The sequence below is a fragment of the Drosophila montana genome, unplaced genomic scaffold, assembly GCF_035044405.1.
Source record: "Drosophila montana isolate Dmon_TW-CO22-7 unplaced genomic scaffold, ASM3504440v1 contig_3581_1, whole genome shotgun sequence".
Classification (NCBI taxonomy): Eukaryota; Metazoa; Arthropoda; class Insecta; order Diptera; family Drosophilidae; genus Drosophila; species Drosophila montana.
The window spans coordinates 130,702-154,804 of NW_026998465.1; the positions used below are offsets into that span (position 1 = coordinate 130,702).

The 24,103-nt window shown below is 39.6% G+C and overlaps 3 protein-coding genes across 5 annotated transcripts; 2 read left to right on the forward strand and 1 right to left on the reverse strand.

Annotated features, from left to right (window-relative positions):
• Window positions 1–188: 188 nt before the first annotated feature.
• Window positions 189–760, forward strand: Apf (purine phosphoribosyltransferase family protein Apf). The gene is made up of 2 exons (XM_064692399.1): window positions 189–426; window positions 482–760. The coding sequence occupies exons 1-2, from the start codon at window positions 254–256 to the stop codon at window positions 756–758; spliced, it is 450 nt and encodes a 149-aa protein (XP_064548469.1). The 5' UTR covers window positions 189–253; the 3' UTR covers window positions 759–760.
• Window positions 761–824: 64 nt separating this feature from the next.
• On the forward strand, window positions 825–4,493 carry Arglu1 (Arginine and glutamate rich 1). Of its 2 annotated transcripts, XM_064692398.1 has the most exons (4): window positions 825–1,343; window positions 1,404–1,676; window positions 3,901–3,984; window positions 4,051–4,493. In XM_064692398.1, the coding sequence occupies exons 1-4, from the start codon at window positions 966–968 to the stop codon at window positions 4,216–4,218; spliced, it is 903 nt and encodes a 300-aa protein (XP_064548468.1). In that variant the 5' UTR covers window positions 825–965; the 3' UTR covers window positions 4,219–4,493. The 2 variants fall into 2 exon arrangements, with proteins under 2 accessions (XP_064548468.1, XP_064548467.1); XM_064692397.1 differs by lacking the exons at window positions 3,901–3,984; window positions 4,051–4,493 and having other exon boundaries at window positions 1,404–3,812.
• Window positions 4,494–6,067: 1,574 nt separating this feature from the next.
• jp (junctophilin) lies at window positions 6,068–18,423 on the reverse strand. Of its 2 annotated transcripts, XM_064692379.1 has the most exons (8): window positions 17,571–18,423; window positions 14,061–14,275; window positions 12,297–12,562; window positions 12,102–12,238; window positions 11,708–11,848; window positions 9,759–11,649; window positions 7,240–7,440; window positions 6,068–7,173 (listed from the first exon to the last, which is right to left on the reverse strand). In XM_064692379.1, exons 1-8 carry the CDS (start codon window positions 17,894–17,896, stop codon window positions 7,087–7,089), a joined length of 3,264 nt encoding a protein of 1,087 aa, XP_064548449.1. In that variant the 5' UTR covers window positions 17,897–18,423; the 3' UTR covers window positions 6,068–7,086. The 2 variants fall into 2 exon arrangements, with proteins under 2 accessions (XP_064548449.1, XP_064548450.1); XM_064692380.1 differs by lacking the exons at window positions 9,759–11,649; window positions 11,708–11,848; window positions 12,102–12,238; ... (1 more) ...; window positions 14,061–14,275; window positions 17,571–18,423 and adding an exon at window positions 7,519–8,052.
• Window positions 18,424–24,103: the final 5,680 nt, after the last annotated feature.

Below are 24,103 nucleotides of genomic sequence, written 5' to 3' on the forward strand. Positions count from 1 at the left end.
TTGTATCATCTTAAAATCTGAAACATATTTATACCACTAACCATACTCGGCAGTCTTACTTTGTCTGGGCACACTAAAATGGTCGCGGACACCCATGGAGCTCAGTCGCTGACGATTTATTGGTATCCGATTATTCCGACGTTTGACAAGTCTATGCATTGTATGGTTAGTGTGTATAGCAAGATGGTAACTTCAGAGCGTTATATTTACTCGCTCTGCAACACTACTCAGTTATCAACTGGTTACGAAAAATATGGGCAAGAGAGCTGCTGGATTTGTCATTTTTCGGCGCTTATGTGGAGAAATTCAATATTTACTGTTAAGAGCTTCATATGGTGATTTTCACTGGAGCTCGCCAAAGGGACACGTGGATCCCGACGAGGATGACTTCACTACAGCCTTGCGGGAAACAAAGGAAGAAGCCGGGTAAGTGCGTAAGAGTACAAAAATTAGCACAATAATAACTAATTTTGTTATTAAGCTACGATGAAAAAGACTTGGTCATCTATTGTGATGTGCCTCTTACTCTAAATTATGAGGTCAAAGGTAAGCCCAAGGTTGTTATCTACTGGCTAGCAGAGCTTCGAAATCCAAACCAAGAGGCCGTTCTCTCCGAGGAGCACACCGAATTTAAATGGCTGCCCAAAGAAGAGGCTAAGGAATGTGTTGGCTTTAAGGACAACCAAGTGATGATAGATAAGTTCCATGAAATTATACTGAAGATGGATAAGAATCGTACCGGCTGCGGATGTCCATAAAAATACCAAAATTTTAGTGCTGCAAGCGGTGTCGATGAAGTACGGCATTTTAACGATGTGCAACACTATTTTTAAGGCATCTGTAGATTGATTTTGTTGTGAGAAACTGAGCAAAGCATTCAATAAATTGTGTAAAAAAGGGCTATTTTTTTGTTGATTTAATATATATATATATATATAGCATATAGTATATATATATATACAATAATGGGTTCACGTTCGCGCAGTCCCTCGGTGAAACGTCGTCATCACAAAAGCAAACACAAGAAACGCAGCAAAAGTAAGTCACACAACCGCGACAGGGATCGGGACCACGAGCGCAGCAGCTGTACACGCAGCAGTCGCACGGATAGAGACAAATCAACAGAGATTAACCAACACGGCCGGCGAGAGCGCGACAGACACCGCAGCGACAGGCACACGCACACGCACCTGCACTCACACACAGAGCGAGACTATCACCGGCACTCGCACTCAAAGTCCCGCAAACGCTCCACCTCATCAAGTAGTGATAGCCAACAGTACTCGGATCATGAGACGCAACGCAGCCGACACAAGCGCAGCCGCTTTAAGAAACTGGATGAAGTAAACTACTTGCTGATTAGCTTATTACTGGGATTGCGTACTAAACAAATTTACTTGCAGCAAAATTTACTACAGGTGGAACGACTGGCCGAAATGGAACGGCAGCGTCGGCAAAAAGAAGCCGAGCAGAAAACAATAGAAGAGCAAGCGGCCAAACGCATCGAAATGCTAGTTAAGAAGCGTGTCGAGGAGGAGCTTGAGAAGCGACGTGATGAAATCGAACAGGAGGTGAACCGACGAGTCGACACTGCCAAAGCGGAAATGGAACGTGATATGATGCTGGAACTGGAAAGGCGGCGCGAGCAGATACGCGAAGAAGAACGCCGTCGCGAGGTAGGTGCTCGTATTCAGATTTCGCTGGACGACTGCTGCTACCACAAATACCAAAACTACCACACGCACAATATACAGCCTCCGACAGCTACCGAAACACGCACACGTACAAAACAAACAGCAGTTGCAAACAGTCGTCTTGTAAACCCCAAAACGAAATTGTGTAGCGACGTTTCCAATTACCAACTGCTATTACCGGGTTCTGACGGATCAGTGTGCCTGGGTGTGTGTGTGTGTTTGTTTAACAGTTTTACTAATTTCAATTTAATAATCATTACAAAAAACACGGCCATGTTCTTGCTCCCAATTCCCAAATATTGAAATTACCTTATATAATGCTAAAGTAACTATAAAACTGAAGAAACTTGGGCAAACCTTAAGCTGAGTATGTTAACTAGTGAACAGACAAAAACTAGCGTCATCTTTAGCTTTTTGGAATATTTTATTTGAATCAAGAACATAGCCATTGCACTGATAACTACTAACCTTCTCTCATATCTGCTAACTGGTAACTTTTCGGTTCATAACCGCAACACACATCCATACACAAACACGCTGAGCCTCTGGCCACGTCGCTGCACAGTTCGCCTATATTTCCTCTTGCCAAATAATTTTTGTAATTATTATTTATTTTTTTCTACAAAAAAAAAAGAAATTTTTCCCTAAAGCCAAAAATGTGTCTTGCAGTTTTTGACGTCCCAAAAGTGCATAATTCTATTTTTGCATTACTTGCATTAGCTTCATCTATCAGTTTGATTTTAATTTGATTGGTTTCTGTAACTCGTTGTTGTTGTTGTTACATAATGCGCGATAATGCTTTTTTATCGAATGCGTGTGTGGGTGTGGGCGCGTGTGTTTATGTGTGTGGGTGTGTGTGTGACGCGTGTGCGAGGGAACCACAATCACAACAAACAAGCAGAACGTAATAAACATGTAAATTTGTACATATACCTAACTGTATATGTCGTCCTGCCCCACGCCCGAACCTAAGCCGGACCCAGCTTTGAAGAGAATTCGGCCACACGGATGAGAGCATCAGCTTTCTAGGAGACATTCAAGATGTACCACACACATACATACGTATCACGCACATATATATTATATATGTACGTAAAGTTGTCTAGTCGTAAAGTTAGTACAGTTAGCCAGTACATTTTGGCCAAGCTTTGGGGCGGGCTTAGCATAGCTTAGCTTAGCTTAGTTCCAACTGTACGCAGCATGCCAAAAGCCTCAAAAGATCCCGTAAGGGGGCCTATCCATACCAATAAACGGGTGAGTGAGTTCCTTAAGCATACGAAACGTGTGAAACAACAAAATGGATTAACGAACTGAAGTGTCTAAAGTGTGAACAATAATCGTTCAAATGCAACGAAAAACAATGCAAAAGCATAAACAATATCAAATAGACTCTAAGGACTCTAAGCTCTCCCTCTAGGAACATTCGTCATAGGAACACCAAAGCTGATCAGACTTAAGATTGTTATCGTAACTCATAAGCCGGATAAACCATTTGTCAATGGGTATGACTGTACTTGTTGTTGTTGTCGTGCCAAAATGTTAATTTTATGTATGTTTGTTCTTCAAACATTTATCGTTTATCGAAACGCTTTTTTATTTGTTTTCTAAACACAATATGTAATGTAATTCTGATTAAACAACTATGTAGCTGAATACCGTAAATCAAAATGCAAATTCGCAGCAAAGCCAAAAATTAACAAAATGATTTAGCCATTAAACTGGAAAAATGAACTATTTCAATAGTAAGTAGCAACAAAACAAAACAAAAACAAAATCAAAATAAAAAAAAAAGAAAGAGAAAATTAAAAAAATAAAAGAAAAACAAAAAAGAATATCATATTTAAAAAAAAAATCAAGTTAACGTACATTTGTTAATGTTGTGTGCTCTTATTGTTAAAAATTTAATTCGCAAAAATACCAACTCTTATTTAAACTTTTTTTTTTAGACACTACTAAATGTTTTTTACTTTCTACCAATATCTTCTATGTAACTTATTGTAAAACATTAAATTAGATCTTTAATACATATTTATGCAGCCCATCGAAAATTAAAAAAAAAAGCTGATAAAATTGCGTCCAAAGTCGCCGCAAAGTTTGCGTCACCGATGATAAAGAAACCGTTTCTTTATAAATATAACTAGACTTAAGCATTCCATGAAGCCATAAATCTGAATTATTAATACGCCATTTTATTTGGGTTTTATAGGAGGAGGAAAAGCAAAAACGCGAAGAGCTCGAAGAAATTTTGGCCGAAAATAATCGCAAAATCGAAGAGGCGCAAAGAAAATTGGTAATATAAAATAGTTTACTTTTAATCTTTCATTGTCCTTAATGAAATCTATATTCTATAAAATAGGCCGAAGAACGTTTAGCTATCATTGAGGAACAGCGTCTGATGGATGAGGAGCGTCAACGTATGCGCAAAGAGCAGGAGAAACGTGTCAAGGAAGAGCAAAAGGTCATATTGGGCAAAAATAATTCAAGACCAAAGCTATCGTTTTCCCTGAAGCCGGGCGCGTTATGAGGTGTCATACATCATACAGTGGGCGTTCCCTTTGTCTTTCTTGTTTTGCTTTTTATTTTTTTTTTAGACCACGATTTGTCGCTTTGCTTGCGCTTAAAACCAGTTGAACGGGTTTCATTGTTGTAATTATATTTTATTTGTTTTTGAAGTGCGTTTGATTGTTTTAGGTGCAAGCAAAGTGTTATTAGGTTGACCCATGTTTTTAACATACTATATACACATGCATACATCCAGACAGGCAAACATAAATATATAAACTAGTTTTGTTTATTGAACAAATGGCCAACTTCTTCGATTAAAATATTATATAGCTCTTTATATTACAATATGCTAGCAACTTACTTAAAATCTTTTATACATACGATACATATGTGAGACAAATGATTATGTGTAGTGCGTCATATTGTTGCAAAAGGCTAAAATATGCAAAACATCAACAAGATATCGCGAATAATGTACTCCCAAACCTTTGCTACAGAAAACATTAAACAAAATTGATAATAAAGCGTTTCGTATACAAAATTGTTTACTCTTTTGATATAAAGCTCATCGAATTTTGGGGCACTTTTCCATAGTCAATAACCAGATTTATGATATCTATTTTAGAAGCCATTTACTTGAGGATATGGCCGTCCAAAACCAGAAGGAAGTTGTTTCCAATTAATTTGATCAGCCTGCTGCTATTATCGGGACAGCTTCGAATACTTACAATATCCGGCGTGACTTCAATGTCAAACATTCTAACGAAGATATTGCAGTTCATTTTTAATATAAATAAGGGTAATATCGGGAAAAATAAATTAGTCGCCCACCCAAAGTAACAAAATCAATAATCTTTTTTTCATATTCTATTTTCGATTTTCTTTTAAAGATTTTTATTATAGCTTTGAAAAAGTTCATTTTATTATGCATACTCTTTGATATATGTTTTGCTGATAACATTTAATAAGATTTGATCGTTTATTATAATATATAATTTTCCAGCTTGTTTCTTTGGTTATGCTAGCACATGTGATATAAGTATATAGGCATACGTATGTATATACATAAATTACTTCATTTTTGTTTGTTTAATGCAATGTATGCAATATATATATGTTTATATATATGTTTATCGCGGTTGTTTTTTTAATTCATTATATTTTCCAATTGCTAGCATCAAGCTATGCGTGACAAATGAAATTTCCATTCAAAATAAACATCAGCCAACAGTTTTCAGTTTAAAGTCTTTCGATTTGTAGGGTTTTTTCTGTTTGCAGGTCAAACATTTTGCCAATCCCGAACATTCATTAGCAGCTGAAGAATGCAGAAAGTTTTACAGCTTATATAATTGCACTTGAGAGTTTTTATTTTTTTTTTCTTTTTATTATTTTTAATAAGGAAAATCAGAGAAGTAACACCAAGAAAATAAATACTTTTACGCACATTTGCGTGTGCTTTTGTTTTTTTTTATTTTTTAAATAATATATGCATAAAAAAGAACAAATTAAAAAATTAAATAATAATTAAAGTATATTTGAAATGATATGGAACTAAAAACAGTAAAATTGCAAACATTTCAAAAATGGCATAATTTTAGCTATGAAATTAAATATGTTTATAATTGTATGGAGAGAAAAAATTAAATGTTATAGTTATATGAATAATTTATAATTTATATATACAGCTTCATTCATCAACAATCTCAATCTCAATATTTCGCTTTTATGATTACGTTTACGTACTTTAAGTTGATTTTCAAAATTCTTTTTTGTTTCTCGCCCAAAACAAAGCGCGTAACTGGCGCTTAAAGTTAATTTTCTTTATAAAAGTTCTGTTTTTTTTTGTTTTTATATTCTTGCTGTTGTCGATTTGGGTCCCACACAATTTTGCTAATTATACAAATATACGTGTTCACAATTATTACAATTTTTTTTTTTTTAAGTATTATGTAATTGCCTTTTGATTAGTTTGCTGACTAAATTTAATTTCAATTGCAAATAGGATAAGGTTTTTCTTGGTTTTGTATTTTGCATTTGTCTAAAATTTGCTTCTCATATTATAGCCATAATTTAAATATATTTATATATATATATATATATGTGTGTGTGTGTGTGTATGAAATCGTGATGAGTAATTGTGTGTATGCATGGTTTAAATATTGATAAATGTGTTTTGTTTACATATATATATATATGTATGTATATGTAGAATAGTACTTTTACATTTAAATGTGTAGAAAAATTCGTTAAATTGATTTGCGTATAGTTTTTAGTTTAGTTTTTGTTTTTGTTTAACTATTTATGTTGATCTTTAATAGCCACAAATACAAACTATTGCGTTGGCTAGCAAATGGCTTGACAAATTTGGTTAATGCAATGGCTGCACAGCCATTTATTGTTTAAATATAAAAATTTCCTACGATTTGTGTATTGCAGTTCGGCGTTTTTAATTTAAATTTGTTTTCATTTTTAATTTGGCTGCAGTCTAGTGTTTAATTCGATTTTTGTTTATCATACATATGGATATACATATATAGTATTTTTAATATATATATATATTTTAGTATATATAAATATATATAAATCTGTTTAGTGCAAATGCTAAAAATTGTTAGCCTTCGCCCCACAAAAAAAACTCAACCACACAAAATTCACAAAACACAGCGTCCAACCGCACATCAAACTGCACGCTCAGTGGTCTTCAAACTGCAGAGACAGCGTGTTGGCGGCTTCAAATTCACCATAGTCGCGTAACAATGCCTCGCAAACTGCATGACGCTTAGCAGCATGCGACACAATGATTCCAAAACTTTGAAAGTTTTATTGCTTTGGTGCCGTCTGCTGTTGTCGTTTTGCTTCGATTCCGTGTGGTCTGGCGCATCCGGCGCTAGGTAACCATCTTGACAAATAGGAGTGCCAGCAGCATATTGACAATAAGCACGAGCAGCATCAGCTGTCGTCGCACCAGCCAATCCTGTCAAGAAATAAACGAAGAAGCATTTAGTGGCTAGACTAGGCTGAAGCCCACTCGAACACTCACCTTCACTTGCGGACTAACCAAATACAGCAAGGGATTCGCCCTGAGGCGTTCGTTGACTTCGATTTGACGACGCACAGCCTCGCGGCGGGCCGAGCCCAGGGCGGAGACTTCCTCGCGACTCATCGCCTCCGTGGCGCGCGGCAGCTCCTGGAAGTCTGGCATGGACTTCTTGCGCTGCAGCGACACATTGATGGGCACCGTCTGTGGGTAAAGGAGAGAGAATTGGAATTTTAGTTATGCAACAGTTTTGGATGCCCGACTGGTTGCATGCAACACCACCTCAACGGGCGGCTCGACTATCCAGCTCTCGCTGGCGCGACGCGCCAACAGCGCCGGCGAGAACATCAAGTCCTCCTCATCCTCCTCTGGATACCAGTCCATGTTGTTGCCTCCGATCTAGATTATTTACAGTCCGACAGCCACTGCTGCAGCAGCTTGCATAAGTCTTTTGAGTCCTATTGGCGCCACCTCCAACTTGTAAACGAGTTGTTCATTTTTACTAAACACTAATTATGCCGACACTCGGCGGTCGCCAAATGGTCAGACGTCGTTGTCAGTTGCCAGCAATGCGCCCAATGGCCAAAAATAGTCCAACACGCACGGCACTGAGCCAAAACAACAACAACGACAACAACAACAACAATAACCCCTCCGCTGCCTCAGCCTCTGCGGTTGCTGCTCTTCGAGAATATATATATATATATATTTATATTGTTTAACGAGACATATACACAAATGTATATATTTTTATGGCTGCCAAGTGGCAATCAACTTTAGCAGAAATCTTTCTCGGCCGCCGCCTCTGGCGGGATCAACGCGTCTTTTGCTACTACCAAAGCGCTTTCGGCAACTGTCGCCAGCCAGCGACAATTGAGCGACGCGACAGATCTTCCAATGGGCCACCACTTGTGAAGTGTTCATCGCATTCAGCGGAGACAACAACAGCGGCCCGCAGAGAATGCCCACTGCTCGGCGACACACATGCATTCCATTCTGGCCTGGCGTGCACTCAGTTCCGCCTATAAATAGCCGGAGAATGGGCACATGTTCCGTTCAGCTCTCTCTCTCTCTCTGTCGCTCTCGCTTTGCCTCTCTCTTGAAGATTTGGCTTATTGACAGCTATTCTCTTTTGGCCAGATATAAGGCATATATAATTCAAGTTAATTGCGCGGATTAACTGCGTTATGAAATATTTTGGTTTAGCTGCCCGGGAATCTGACAAACAGACGCGTGCAGATTTTATGAGCCGCATAAAAGTGCAAGAAACCTAAATGAGAATTTTGATTTTGATTTGCGTATCTACGAAACACACAAACCACTTAAGGATTTCCTAATACGCTCCATAATCAGAAATTTTTAAATTTGAATAGAGAATAGAATTAAAAAATAAATATTTACTATTTTTGGCACGTCGAAGATTAAATACCCTTCTAGAATGTAAGAAGCATGGTGAAGCTAATAAATGCCGAGTTTGGTTAAGATATCTGGATAGATAAACAAGTTTTTCATACAAAAACTTAAATTTCGACCGATAATTTATATGGCAGCTATATATGTATATTTTTTTTAACATAATTATTTTTTTTATGTAAAATCTTCCCGCTTTTTGGGCAATAATTAGATTTTTTCTGTGAACTTTGGCAGTAAAGTATCTTTGTATTATATTTGTGTATCTTTGTGTCTGTTTAGTGTAGGGGGAGCAGTGGAAGGTGTGGAGTTAGACATCTACTCTTTGATATAGTGGTCCGATATTGATAAGAATTTGCTAATATAAAGGATGATAATATGACTAATAATAGCCACAAGCTGTTCATCTCAGAACCTACCTATCAACCGATCATTCCCATTGCAGCTATATGATAAAGTGATCCGATCCCGACAAATATATTGTCTGCAACAGATAGACGGACTTCATGGCGATAGCTTTGAAACTAACTTACAAGTTAAGTTAATCAAGTTAATCAAGAATATATATGATTTATTGGGTCGGAGATGTTTCCCTTTTTGAGTTACACATTTCATGACAAAACTAAAATATCCTTTGAAGTTTATTAAATGATTGTAAGAATTCAACATATTATGAAAATTCTTCAAATATATATTTATATTATCAATTATAATAATTCGTTAAATTAATATTATTAAAAACAAATTTTGTTTGTTTGCATTCAGGGTTCTGACACACCTCCAGATGCTGTTTGACTGATCTATTATCGACTATCATTTTAAAACTTATCTTTTTCTTCTTTCCGTTTAACCTGTGTTGGTTCGCAATTCTGAAGAACTATTCGTTATAAATGCTCTAAGTACATATTTTAACTATTGTTTAAATGCGGAATGTGTACTGGAGTTAAGATCGGAACTAAACATTTTATCGTGATCCCGTCCCAAAGAAATAATTTGTAAGGTAAGCTTTAAGCTAAGATTATTCTTAATATTCCCAATAATATTTTCGCTTTATACGATTTCCTTATGAGTTTTAAATTTGCTAAAAATATTTTAAATAGCCGACAGCTTACCTTCATTTTCTTGCCACCACCGCCGCCGCCACCTTTGCCGCCCATGGCCACGCCCACCGGTGTCGCAGGCTTGGCAGGCAAATACAAGCTTTCCGTGCGTTTGGGTTGCAAGGGCGAGGGAATGATATCCTGACCGAGCGTACGTTGACGCAGCAGCACATCCTCGAAGGGCTGATTGGGCGACGAGAAGAGCGGCTCCGCCGCATTGCTTTGACTGGGCGCACGCCCACCGCCACTCCCCAAACTGGGCGTTCCAGCGCGCGATAAACGCCCACCAGCGCCAGAGGGCAGCGAGCCGTTGCCGGTCATGGGCGAGGTGGCTGTCGTGGCCGAAGCACCCGACACCGGCGTCGTGCCCCGAAATACTGAGCCAGCACGTGGACGTCCATCTGGAGTGCTGGTGCCGCCGCCGCCGCCGCCGGGGCCATTGGGCATCCCATCGGCAAGCCCGGAGCGATCCAGCGAGGTCTGACGGGAGCCGGCAAAAGCGCCGCTCATGCGGCTGGCCGCGCGCGCATATCTATCAATGGAGGAGTCCCGACTGGGCGGTCGCTTGTAGTGGTCAAAGTGATCAATGGACGACTGCTGGCCCGTCTGTCCCAGCATGGGCGGTCGCTGTCCACGCGGCTGCTGCTGCGCCGCAGCCATCGCAGCCGCATTGGCGCCGGCATCCGCCAACTGTTGCTGCTGCTGCTGGGACGCGCGACGCAACATGCTGGTGGTATTGTGACTGGGCGAGGAGTGCAGCGAGGATTGCTGCTGTAGCTGTTGCTGTTGCTGCTGCAGTTGTTGCTGCTGCTGCTGTAGCTGCTGCTGCTGTTGCAGTTGTTGTTGCTGCTGCATCTGTTGCTGGTAGAGTCTTTGTTGCTGTTGTTGCTGCTGTTGCTGCTGCTGCAGCTGCTGCTGCTGCTGCTGGTGTAGCAACTGCTGGTGCTGCTGTTGCGGCGAAATGTTGCTGATGTTGCTGGGCGGCAGGTTGGCGTTGCCCGCGCCAAACGGCGTCTGCTGCTGATTCAGTTTAACACCGCCGCCACCGCCGGGCGGCTGTTGCTGCTGGAACTGATATGCAGGATTCATTTGTGGATTGCTCTGTTGCTGCTGCTGCTGTTGCTGCTGTTGCTGTTGCTGCTGATGCTGCTGCTGGTGATACATTTGATTGATGGCGCTGACGACCTGCGCATGGCTCGGCTGCGCTTGGCTGACCAGCCCCGAGAGATCCGTCTGCGGCGAGACGGGAGGCTGCTGCGAATACATGGACGACGGCACGGGGCACTCGGACTCGTGCTGCTGCTGCGACATACGACGCTGCTGCTGCTGCATGTTCACGTATTGCTGCTGTCGCTGCGCCTGCGTGGCATATGCATCTGAGCCGGAGCCGGAGCCAGCGCCGCCGCTACTCGCCGGCGAGAATTGCTGCTGCATAGAGCCCGCTGTCTTGGCTCCGGCCATGCCCAGACCCAGATCCACATTTGTTGGGCCGGGGCCGCCTCGAAAACGTTCGCGCTCGCGATAGCGCAACTTCTCGAAACGCTCCAGCACCGAAGGCTTGAAGTCGGGCGCGAATTCGCGGGCCATGCGGACGGCATTCTCGCAATCGATGCGCGCCTGCTCGGCGGCAACGTCCGCATTCTGTGCCTTGGCTGCGGCTGTGGCCATGCGCGAGATGGCCATGTCCGAGCGCTGCATGGCCATCTTGAGAGCGCGCTGCGCGGAATTGACGGCGGCCGTGATGCGGTCACGGAATTTGCGCGAACGCGCCAGGAACAAATGCTTTTTCTTCTGGCTGGTGATTAATATGTTGTTCTTGTATTTTCCCTCCTCGACGTTGCCATCACGGAACGTGGTCACACCATAGCCGTGCTTACGATTGTTGTACCACTCGCCCTCATATCTGTGTACAAGATTCATGTATTAGTATTGGGATCTGGCAATCTTAATTGTCCACTTACTTGAGCCCATCGCTGCGCTCGGCGACACCGTGACCGCAGCGCTTGTCCTTCTTCCATTCGCCCATGTAGGTTTCCACCACCGTGGGATCCAGCTGTTCATCGTCCATGGTAAAACTGGCATTGGACTCTGTGTGCGCAGATCTGTAAGTATCATAGTTATATAAGCTCAAGAAGCATTTTTAAGATGGGAAAATATAGCGAAGATAAATCTGATAACATTCATAGCATTCCAAATATGTTTCCATAATTATCTAGAATGGGTTATTTCATATTGTTGAAAATAAAGCAAAAGTTTTAATTGAGGAATGTTAAAGACTAATTCGTAACGAATATTCCACAAGTCTCATTAATTAAGATTTGTTCCATTTCTAGCGATAAATGTGTGCACACTTACTTTGTTGTCAAATTTGACTGCTCAGAGCCGGTGCTAATCCATGAAGCCGATGACATTGTGGATCTTATGCTGCCCGAAGCAATGGTGCCACGTTTCTCCAGATCGCCAGTGCTGCGCTGTTTACGCATTTTCAGACCCTACGGGAAGGACAACATTATAAATGACTTGGAACGTGTTGTGGGCTCGGCTGCTTACCATTAAAAATCCCTTCTTCGTCTTTTCCGTGAGACTGTTGCGACGAACAGGAAGCTTATCCGACTTGGCGGTCAACACAAAGCCGCCACGTATCTCCTCCGTCTTCTCAACAGCCTTGGCGGCATTGCCGTTTTCAGCACTGCGCAGGGAACTCAACGAGGCGTGCAGATTCTTGCGACGATGATGAGAAGCGAGGCCGAAGGGTGCCGAGGTGCGTATGCCATAGCCGTGCCGCTTGCCCTCTTGCCACTGACCCTGGTACTTGCCTGTAACAAAAAAAAGAAGGTCTATTATATGAGTCTCGCTCGCTCCATCTCCCTCTCTCTGTCTCTGTCTCTGTTGCATTTGCTGGCCAATTAAAATGCAAATGATAAACTCAGCCGCATTGTGTGACCTCATTGGAATGCCTCAGGCTAGCGGAAGTCCTGCTCGACTGCATCTACTTAGCATGGAATACATTCATTAGCTGGGAGCTCATTCGTAGGCATTGCTGGAGGTAAATAGTATTCTATTAATGGGTCCACGTGTCTTGCGCCATTTAAGGACCCTACTTAAGAGGGTCGCCTGCTTTTATATTGTTGCTCTTCGGGCCGGAATGTCGAAAAAGGTTGGGTTATTTAATTAGTAAATGTTGCTAAGGCTTAGCAAATGACAATTTATAGTTTCAGCAAGACAAACAGAAGGCAGACATTTAGTATAGTTAACTCAACTGGATAAAAGGTTACTGCAGCTATTCGCAATTGAACTTATAAGAAAGGGGGGGGGGAACACCTGAAATAAAGGCTTTAATATATCGCACTTAGCCTGAGAGCACACACAATTGGAAAGCTAATCGCATGTAAAAATCCCATTTATATAGGGCCTTTGAAATGTATCCCTGTGTAAGTAAATGCCTTACAATTCGTTTATTAAACTATTCCTATAATTTTATTTTCAAATCTGATGGATTTTCTGAAATTTTATATTTTACCGTATTTAAATTAATATGCATATGTCAAGTCCCCTTTAAAGACTCTACGATCAACTCATATTATGCATTGACAAGCTGAATATGTTCGTCTTAAAAATCTTAAGCAAATACATATTATATATACTGCATTGCATTGCAAGCACATGAATCGATGAACCACACTTGTGAATAATAGCCTGAATACAATGAGTAGTGCATCGCATGCATTCACAATGACATTTTCGAAACAATGTAAATTGCAATTATATTTTAATATTTGCATATGTGTATTATTTAAGCACGTACATGCACACACACACACACACACACACACATACACACACCCACACCACACAAGGCAATGCATGATGATATAGAGCCATATGCTCTGGTACCGCTAGGCGAGCTAACCGAATTTCCCCAGAAAAAACCCACTCATGTTGCAAAAATGTTTCAAAAGAAAAACGTAAAAGACTAAGGAAAATATGACGTCAGGCTTTGGTCACTCTGTGCTCTGTGTGTGTGTGTGTGTGTGTGTGTGTGTGTGTATGTGCGCGCCTTTCTGTGCGAGAGATTTTGGCTTACCGGCAAGGCAAAAACAGAACATTGAAATGGCCTATATGAGTACACACACACACATGCACATGTGCCGAATTATTACAGAAACGTCAAAAAGTAAAATAGAACAACAACAAATTGATTTCAGCTGCTTCTGTTTTTGTTGTTGTTGGCTTTTGAAAATGGGCCAGGAAACGGACGGCAAATGATCTCATGCATAAAGCGCCGTTACGTATACGCAGTGTGAATTCGCTTACCGCCATCTGCATAGGTCTCGCAGCCGGAACCATCCTGGTAACCCTCGTTCCAGGTGCCCTCGTACTTGGCCGTCGACACGGTGCTCTCCCTGACACCATAGCGTCCTTTGTGTCCATCCTTGGACCACTCGCCGCGGTAGATCTGGCGACCAATCTGCTCCACGCCCAAACCATGTCGTCGTCCATTTTGCCATTGGCCCTCGTAGTGTGATCCGCTGCAAAGAGTTTGAAATCAGTGTGAGAATATGGATGAATCAGCAGCAAATGTCACTATACTCCTATTAACAATTTGCTTGGTTAAGCTTGGTTAAGTTTAAGCTTCCTAAATCAGGCAGAGGACTCACTCTGCCGGTGTATATGAATCCAATATTTTTATTTAAGTAGTTTTAGTTTGTTTTGTTGCCCGCATTTTGTTTTTTACACGTTCTGAACATTTTTTTAATTCCATGTGCTATCAACCCAGATCGCATATTGATATATACATATATATGTGTGTTTATATTGTCATTGCTCTTACGGTATGGGCTGTGCGTTGATCTCCAATCAGTTGGTCAGTCAAGTCAAATAGTTTTATATATAGAGATGATCGTCTCATGAAATACAGCTACAACTCGTGAACTTTGTTATTTTTTCTTATTCTATCAGCTGCTCAATGAAGCTCACTTAAAAGCTAATTTTTGGTGCCTTGGTTTATATACCCTTGCAGAGGGTTTTATAATTTTATCATAAAATGTGTAACAACAGACGAGTTGATGTCGGGCTGTTCGTCTGTCTGTTTCTATGCGTACTCCTTTCTCTGTTTTATAGCTTACGTCTTAAAACTTTGCTTAGGTCGGAACCGGCCGGATCGGATCACAATATCATATAGCTGCCATAAGAACGATCGGTCGAAAATTGGGTTCTGCTATGGAAAACTTATTGTTATTAAGATAATTTGAACAAACTCGAGTTTTGTTAGTTCCACTATGCTCCTCGTACATATGCAAAATCTTATCAACATCGGATAACTATGTCATGTAGCTGCCATAGGAACAATATACTGAACATGTATTTCTCGTATGAACAACTTATTTGCTTATCAAAATATCTTACCCAAACTTGGCATTTCTAAGTATTACTACGCAAAATTGTATCAACATCGGACCACAGGTATTATTTGCGAGCTTCCCTATTCTCAGATATCAGCAAAACCGTAGGGCAAATGCAAGGGTATTAAATCTTCGGCGCGCCGAAGGTATTCTTACTTTCGTTTTCTGCTTTGAGCTCTTGACCCACTGCTTATCGCTTATCAGTTACTTAGCTGTTCGAGAGCTATCGATTAATTCACACATTTCAGTCAATTATCGTGCTTGTTGATTGTCGGTTCCACATTCTCAGTTTAAACAAAATGAAATCTGTTTTGTTTCCATATTTGCTATACTTAAGCCTAATGCTCATCCTAGGTAAAACACAGGCTAACGAAAATGAGGTATAAACCATTTTGTTTAATTGAAGTTTGCGTGAGGTGCAGTAAATAATCGTACTTTTCTTAGTCTTGTAAGGCAACCAGAATAGCAGAAGAGCAGTGCGGAACGTACATCTATAGGGAGAGACCTTTGTTAAAGTATATACATCAGATGAAGGAAGAAATCGAAAACAATAACAATAAAATTGAAGGCAAAGACAGAGAAATCAAACAACTGCAGGAAAAGCTGAACCAACATAACGAATTGGTCATCGAGGAACTAAGAGCTCAGAATGAATTCTACAAACAGAGTATCAAAGAGCTAACGAACAACGTTTTATCAATAAAAGAGGAAATGAGTAAACCCAATTCCAATGCCTTGAAAATCCCGAACTATGAGGAGCAGCTGGAAAAACAGAAGAAGTCAATTGAACAACAGACCCAACAAATATCGAAACTCAAAAACGAAAACAACAATTGTGCCAAGAAACTAAAAAGTTGCGAAGAGAAGCCCGTTTACGGTGACTGCACCGACTTTGCTGATGCTCCCGGTATTCATAAGATTAACCCGGATCAAGAAGGTCCGTTTAATGTACTTTGTGATAGTGCGACAGCAGGTCCTGGGTGGACGGTTATCCAGCAGCAAATCAACGGTAAGGAGGATTTCTACAGGAATTGGGCCACATACCGTGAAGGCTTCGGTGCCTTTGGTGGTGATTTTTTTCTGGCTCTCCAAAAGATTCAACGATTGACGCGCGTTAAGCCTCATGAGCTCTACATACATATGGAAGGATTTGATGGTGACATCAAATACGTCAGATACGAACAATTTGCTATTTCTGGCGAGGAGAACCAATACACCTTGATCACCTTGGGTAAATTTGAAGGCAGTGCAACAAATGATTACTTGCTATACCACAAAGATCAGAAATTCAGCACATTCGATCGTGACAATGACAATTCTCATAATGCCAACTGCGCAAGCCGTACAATAGTTGTGCATACAGGTATTGATCGCTAAAGCTTTGTCAAAACAATTTAAATGCAATTATTTTTATATTATTTTCTTTGTTTTTTTTTATTTTTAGCAATTTAAATGGCAAATACTATGATAATAAGGTGAGCAGCGATGATGCCATATATTGGGATGGTTACGACTCCTTGAAGACAGTAAAAATGCTTATACGCCCCAAAAGCAATGGAAAGTAAAATGAAAAACAAATATGTTATGTATAGCATTTATTGTAAAAAAGATTTAATGGTTTTACAATGTATTTATTAATAAATGCAGATGCTGAACTCCCAACAAAAATCCAGAACAGACGGGGTACAAAAATATTAAAATCGACGCATATCAAACCAAAATTCAAATAAAATCGAATTCGATATTAAAACAAACTCCATTATCTCCATCTATATAAAGTTGGATACAAAAAGTCTAGGCTTCTGCCTAGAGAAACCATACTAAAGGTCTTTTCCAGGTTTTAGAGATTCAAGCTGTTCAGTTGGCCAGGTGGAAAAAAGGTAAGACAACAATTGTTAAAAGTTACATTAATAATTGGGTTCCATCTCCTAGCGACATTCTCCAAAGTATTTGAAAAAATACGTTTTCAAAATAATGTTACCTGCGCTGGACGATCTTGCCGTCATACGCAAACACCAATTTGGGTTCAGAAGAGGATACGAACACAACGGTTGAGCAGTGCCATCGAAGTGTTTATATTGTCTTTGCCTATACTTTATGCGATCTCAACAAACAGGTAAATTTCAAAATTATAGGCAAATAAAATAGAAAAAAAAGTACTTCCGTTCGAGTAACTTAAAAAAAAGCATGATTCTCCTCATCTTACGTTATCCTATGCCATTCATCCCAAAGGCACACAATAAGCGTTGCCACCTAATTGGAATTGTATGCGCTCGTGACGTCACAGCTCAAAATGCCCCAATCACTAGGTTTTTCTACTTACACTAGGTTATTCTACTATACACATTATGAACATTTAAGCTATCCCAATTTCGAACAGTAGAAAGTGCTTAAATTAATAAATTGAAGTAGATGAACTCACCTGGGCCAAATGTACGATCCGGATACCTCAAAGCCATAGTTCCAGGCACCTGCATAGGCGCCCTGGTGCTTGGGGCCGGTGCAAACGCCGTGCCCGTGGGCTTTGCCCTCATCCCAGCCGCCGCAATAGGTGCCGCCGTCCTCAAAGTCAAAGCGGCCACCGCTCATCGGGGCGCGCTTGATGCCGCCGCCGGAAGCGGCCTGGGCGGCGGCATAGGCGGCCATGTCGCCCCCATTTTGTTGGTGCTGTTGTTGTTGTTGTAGCTGTAGCTGTTGTTGCTGCTGTAGCTGTAGTTGTTGTTGCGTTAGTTGGTCAGCCTGTTGCATACTCAATGCTTGTTCTTTGGTATGGCTATCGTTTGCTTCTTCCTCTTTTTCGTCTTCTTCTTCCTAGGTTCTACTACTAAGTGTTACTGTTGTTGTTGTCGCTTTGAGCTTTTTATGCTTTCGTATGCTGCGCATTGATTTACTGCTCAATTGTTGCTGTTGCTGTTGTTGTTGCTCCTGCTTCATTTGCATTTGTTTGTTGTCTGTTTTAAATCTAACTTTTAGTTCGTTTCACTTAGTTTCGTTTTTTTTAGTTTGTTGTATTATGTACGTAATTAGTTGCTACGTTTGTTGTTCATTTGTTCCTTTGTTGACTTGTGCTTAGCCTAAAGTTAATTCTGCTTGGGTTAATTTGTTGATTTTTCACTGAAACGCGAAAGTTACAACTTGTTTTCTCTTTTGATTCTGTTTGCCTTCGACTTATCGACTTGTAGCTTTTAATTAACGATCAAGTTTCTATCGCTGGCATCTCAAAAATGGGGCTCTTTATGCTAATGTCGTGGGCCATCATTGGGAAAGGTGTAAAGCTGAAAATGAAATTAACCATAAGTTGAAATTGTTAACATTGCATTGAATTGTTATCACATAAGAGTGATAATCATTTCAATTTAATTTAACGTATTTAATTTAATTTATTATCATGCAATTCCTCAAACTCTATTACATAAACTTGCTTCTTTTCAATTATTTCAAAAGTAAAATCAATTCGAAAATATATTTGCCTATTATGCAATCAATTTTAACAAATGTACTTTTCTCGTATTAACATTTGAGAAAAGCTCAAAGTTGCAGGCCATTAAGTTTTTGCATTTTCCAAAATGATTTATAACGCTATTTAATTGATTTTTATCTGTCAGATTTTCTTTAGTTTTTTTGAGCACGCGCGCGGCAAAATGTTTATGATGTAAATAAAATCTATTGGAATGAGATGCTATAGAAAAATACCTCAAATGAAGTCGCCACGAATGAGCACAAATGAGAGCAATGATGACGATGATGATGATGATGTGTTGTTGCTTTTGTTGATGTAGATTCAATGTATTTGTGCAATCGCAAAACTACTCGCACATATCTGTATAATTGTATGAATGTATATATTTATATATTTCGATCTGTTGTTTGTTAATAACAAAAACGATTTTCAGTTAAGTTTTGGCTTGGCATCGGGGCTAACAAAATTTATAGGCGCAACACAGCATCATCTTGTATATAATACAATACAGGCTAGCTGTATCTATAGATACATATGTATGTATACTATGTAGCTATGTTTGTATCTGTCTATATGGACTCTCAAGTGAGCAGCGTCAAAGGCCAACAAAAAAGAAATTCTCAATGGCGCGCCGCTTAATGAGTGAATGAGTGGGAGGCGGCTGCAGGTTGCCACGCTCAGCTGTTGCCCGGTGGCAGCCGGGCAACACTCGCTGTGGCAGCCACTCGCTGTCGCAACTCGCTCTGGCTCTGTCTACTCGCTGCTACGATCAGCGATTCTGGGCACTCGGCTGTTTATTTGTTTGTACGTATCCACGATAGTAGTAATAAAATATTATGAAAATTGCATAGTAGCACACAAATGCCAGGCACAGCACTCGCAAAGTTTTCATTTTTAATTTTCTTGTATTGTTTTTATCTGAGAATTAGATCAAAGTTCTTGATATGTAGCTCCTATGTGTATTGTATTGTATTGGTTGTTGTTGTTGTTTTTTTTTTCGCTGCGGTTTTTTGTAGTTTTGCCAAGTAGTTTTTCTTTTTACTGCCTCGTAATTATTTATGTTGCTCGGCCATTGGGCTTTTGCTTTCTTTAAGAGCTGTGTAATTTGTGCGTCTGGGCCATGTGTTAAACATACATTTTTTTGCTTTAGGTTTTTAGTTTTTATTGTGGTAAACGAGTTGATATGAGAAATTAAAACTGTTTGTATGTGTATTTGTGATTCATTTCGAGTAACAGTCGAATAAACAATTGCTCTATATTCAATGTATTTAGGGTATAAATTACATACATTTTTCGATAAAAGCAGGAAGCAGTACATCATTAAAAAATAAGTACCCGTCTAGAGGATTTATTGATACATTTATGTATGTACCAATATACATATGAAGTTTCCAATAATATTATTTTACACCTATAGTACAGTTTTTAAGAATGATATCCAGGGGAAAAGAATTATCTAAACTAAATTTCATAAACATGGATTGTTCCTAAAGCACTTCCAAATGCTCGGAAAACCTAAAAACGCCAACTTACAACAATGGCAGCAACAATGTCTGGCAAAAAGATTAACAACAATAATACAAACGGGCAGGAAATGTGCGCTTAACGCGCGTTGTGTATACGCCATGTGGCTCAGTATTTAATGCTTTGGCATTGCGATAGCGGTGGTGCGGTTAAACCAGAGCTACAGCGGAAATTGTTTATTTGGAAATTCTTCACTCTGTTGCAAATGATATACACTGGATAGGGAGAGGGAGAGAGAGAGAGAGAGGGACGAAAGAGTAGAGTAACAAAAGCGACAGAGAGAAAGAGAAGACACAGAACGGATGCTTCGCCTCGGCAGGCTTATCACATGGTTGAAAGGAATTTGTGTGCTGGGAAAAAATTACACCTACTGATAGGAAAAACAATGAAATTGTTTTTTGAATTAATTTCAGTGAAGAAATCTGTTTTTGGTCTTAGAAGCAATTCAAGTGGCAATAAAAGCAAATTACGCATGGAATGTCCACTACAAAATAAATAAAAGTGAAATTAACTTTTTATTAGAATTGAAGTGCTGCTTAATAAATTTTGGCTATAGTCTAGCAGAAGGCATTTGTTGTATAGACAGAATAATTTATTTTAATACACGACTTACAAAAGGAATGTTCTAAAGATTCAAGACGAATTTGGGTACATGAGAAATTTATTCAGTTTTTCGATTAGCTTACATTAGAATTATCTCTTTATTGCAGCCCTCGACATTTTGAACAATAATTTTGCTGTTTACAAGAACATATTTATTATTTCGTTAGCGTTTTGTTTAGAATCGATCGATTGAATATCATGCTATACCAATTGCAGCACTATTTATTTCACATAGCATTCATAAAATGACCGCAAGCGTTTCGGGCACTTTTTCTTTTCATTTTTGGCATAGCTCTGTTTCTCGGTTTATTGTTCTCTTGCGGTTGCCGACCAAACGAAACGAAACAAAAAGAAATTCAAATTCAATTTTGAATTCTTCTAAAGCTTTTGTTATTAATAGCAAAATACACACACCGAGCAGAGGAGCTGCGCCGAGGGGCCAGCGGTCAGCGGAGGAGCAGGTTCCCAGTTGCCTGCGTTACGGCTGCTGTCTCTGGCTGCCAATGTTATTTTGTTTAAACATTAATGATGATGAAAACACACGCATCGTACAGTGCATGCGATTGTATTCGCACTCGCACTCGCACGATCCGAGCTCTCTGTTCTGTTCTATTCCCCAAAATTCAATTACTCTGTGTAAATGCTCGGGATTGCAGAGGCGAACGCGTAGCATAAACAGCAACAGGCAACACGCCAAATGCTGCAGGCAACATTTCGTTCTTTAGAATGGGAGTCATAAATTAGGGTAGGGCGCCGTACAACTTTTAAGCAAGAAACCATACCGAATACAAAACTAAACTTCTGCAACAGCTAAAATCGATATAGTTAGCTTATGCCACTATTGTTTATTTTGATTTGGACTTATAGGCTTACGATAATATTAGGTTCTGTTTTCAAAAACTAAAGAAAACTTAAATTTTCAGTAAAAATGTAGAAAATATAAATTTAAAAGTTTGTAGACAAGCTTGGGAGAGACTGTTTTAAAGAAAATCAATCTATGTTGGTTATATTTAAAGAATTGAATTGACTAAGTACTCTGAGCCAAGGAAAGTTTTCTTCCCATGATTCGAATCTTAAGTTTGCTACCCTTAGAAATTACCGTACCCCAATGAGTATTTATAAGTAATACTTTAAGGCATGGATTTACTGACTTCTGTTTGGGAAAAGTTCTTGAAAATGCTTCAAATTTATATATAGAAACCAGGACAACATATCTTAAGGCAAACCTGGCCAATTCGATATTTTCCCAGGAAAGTGTCCAACTTTATCAGAAATCTAGCTCGAGCTGAGCTGATAAAAGCATTTACGTATGCGCATTTATTTATAAACAAGCAGCAGCCGCATGTATCATTGTTATTTTAAAAATTGCTGGCTGCCAACGACCAAAGGAAAATAAATAAAATTCGCTTTGCGAAAAAAAAAAACAACAAAAATAAAATAAGAAATGTAGAAGACAAAAAATACTCGTAATATTGTTGAACTGTATTTTAGGTGCTTTGGCAAAGTCTATTAAATTTTTTGCAAGCAAAAAGTGTCCCTGGTTCTGGTTCTAGTCGTGGTTCTGTTTCTGTTGGCCAAAACGAAAATTAAATAATAGTCCACTGACTGACGTCGTTGTCGATGTGTATATGGTCGGGGATGGGGATGGTGGTGGGGATGTGGATGGGGCACGACTGACAGTCGTCAGTGTCGCCAGTTCTTGAGTGCGTTTTGCATTTTGTTTGTTTTGTGCGTTGTTTTTTGTTTTTTTTTTTGTTTTTTTTCAAATTTTTATTTTGGTTTTGGTTGAGTTGCATTTACTTTTTGTTTTAGTTGAGCAATGCGACTGCGTTTCAATCAATCTCCACTGCACTCTCGGACACGCACACTCACTAGCACACACTTATTCACACACACACATACGCACACACACAAACACACATGCATACTCACACAAAAACACATAGACAGCGACACGCAGCGTTCAGTTTTTGGTATTTTTAGCATATTTTTGTCGAACAACGCGCACTATTCGTATATTATATGTAGCAGAAGGCAGGCAACACATTCTCTAAATTGAAATTATTTATAGGTCCACCAAAATTAAGTATTAACAGCCAAACTAGCCTTCTAGCTACTGTAGTTATTGGTCTTATCTAGTTGATTCGAGTGGCTTGGTAAGTTTTATGGCTTGATTCGGAACATAACTTTGCAGACATATCTTGCGAGTGGCTTAAAGCTATATAGAAACATTTAAATTAAAAAATGAACCAACAGTTTTTTAATACTTAAAAAAACATTTCTTTAAGTATAAATAAATATTTTAATTGTGGTTTAAGAACTTTGTCGGACAGTAACTAAAAATACGACAGCTCATTTTATTTTAGTTTAATACTTTGCATATTATTACAAACTTTTCAATAATATTTTAATATATCAATTCATGAAATTTGTTATTTTCATTTATCAACCGCAACGGTCAAATTTTTTCATTTTGTTTGTTAACCAATTTTCATCTCATTTGCTAATGGTTAAAGCAATAAATTATATTCACTTTTTGATTCAAAACGAATTTTCACGACTTTATTTTGCATAAATGTTGCTCATTTGTACAAACTACTATGTGGCATTTTATCATAAATATTTATTTATAAACAAACAAATATATATAGATTTTATACTTGAATTGATTATTACCAGCCATTTAACTGATGGCGTTTGCTGCGAGGACTTTTCTTGTTTTATAACTTATTTAACGCAACAAAATTTTCCACACACACACACACACATGCAAATGCACTCACACACGCACACGCACACACACACACACACACACACAGCTGCGCATAGAACAACTCGGGCAAATTGTTGGTAAAAAATGTGAAAATTTTTGTGTTTGGCCGCACACACACGTTAAAAATAGCAAAAGGCAAAGGCGTTGAGAAAAAGTTGAGAAAATCCCGTCCCTTGAAACGTTTTTAGTTCCAAACGGCGCTGCGCAAAGTCGCTGACAGCTGGCAACGCGTACGCCAGCGAATGGAGATGACAACGGTAACGGTAACAACGACGACGACGACGACGACGACGGCGACGGTGCTGTCGAGATATGAGCGAGAACACCGAACGGAACGCACGAGCGGCGGCCAACGACTGGCGATCCGCTGGCAATGGAAACGGGAAAGGCGATCGCTGAACGCTTAACTCTGCACACTGAGCGCTGGTCGCTGATCGGTGAACGGTGAACGGTGATCGGTGATCGGTAAACGGTGACCGGCCACCACGCAGTAATGACAACCTACGCCTGTAGGAAGAACCTCTTGGGCTTGGCGTACAGGACGTATGTGTGATGGATGTCGCGTATTACGTATACGCCTAATGAAACCAACTTT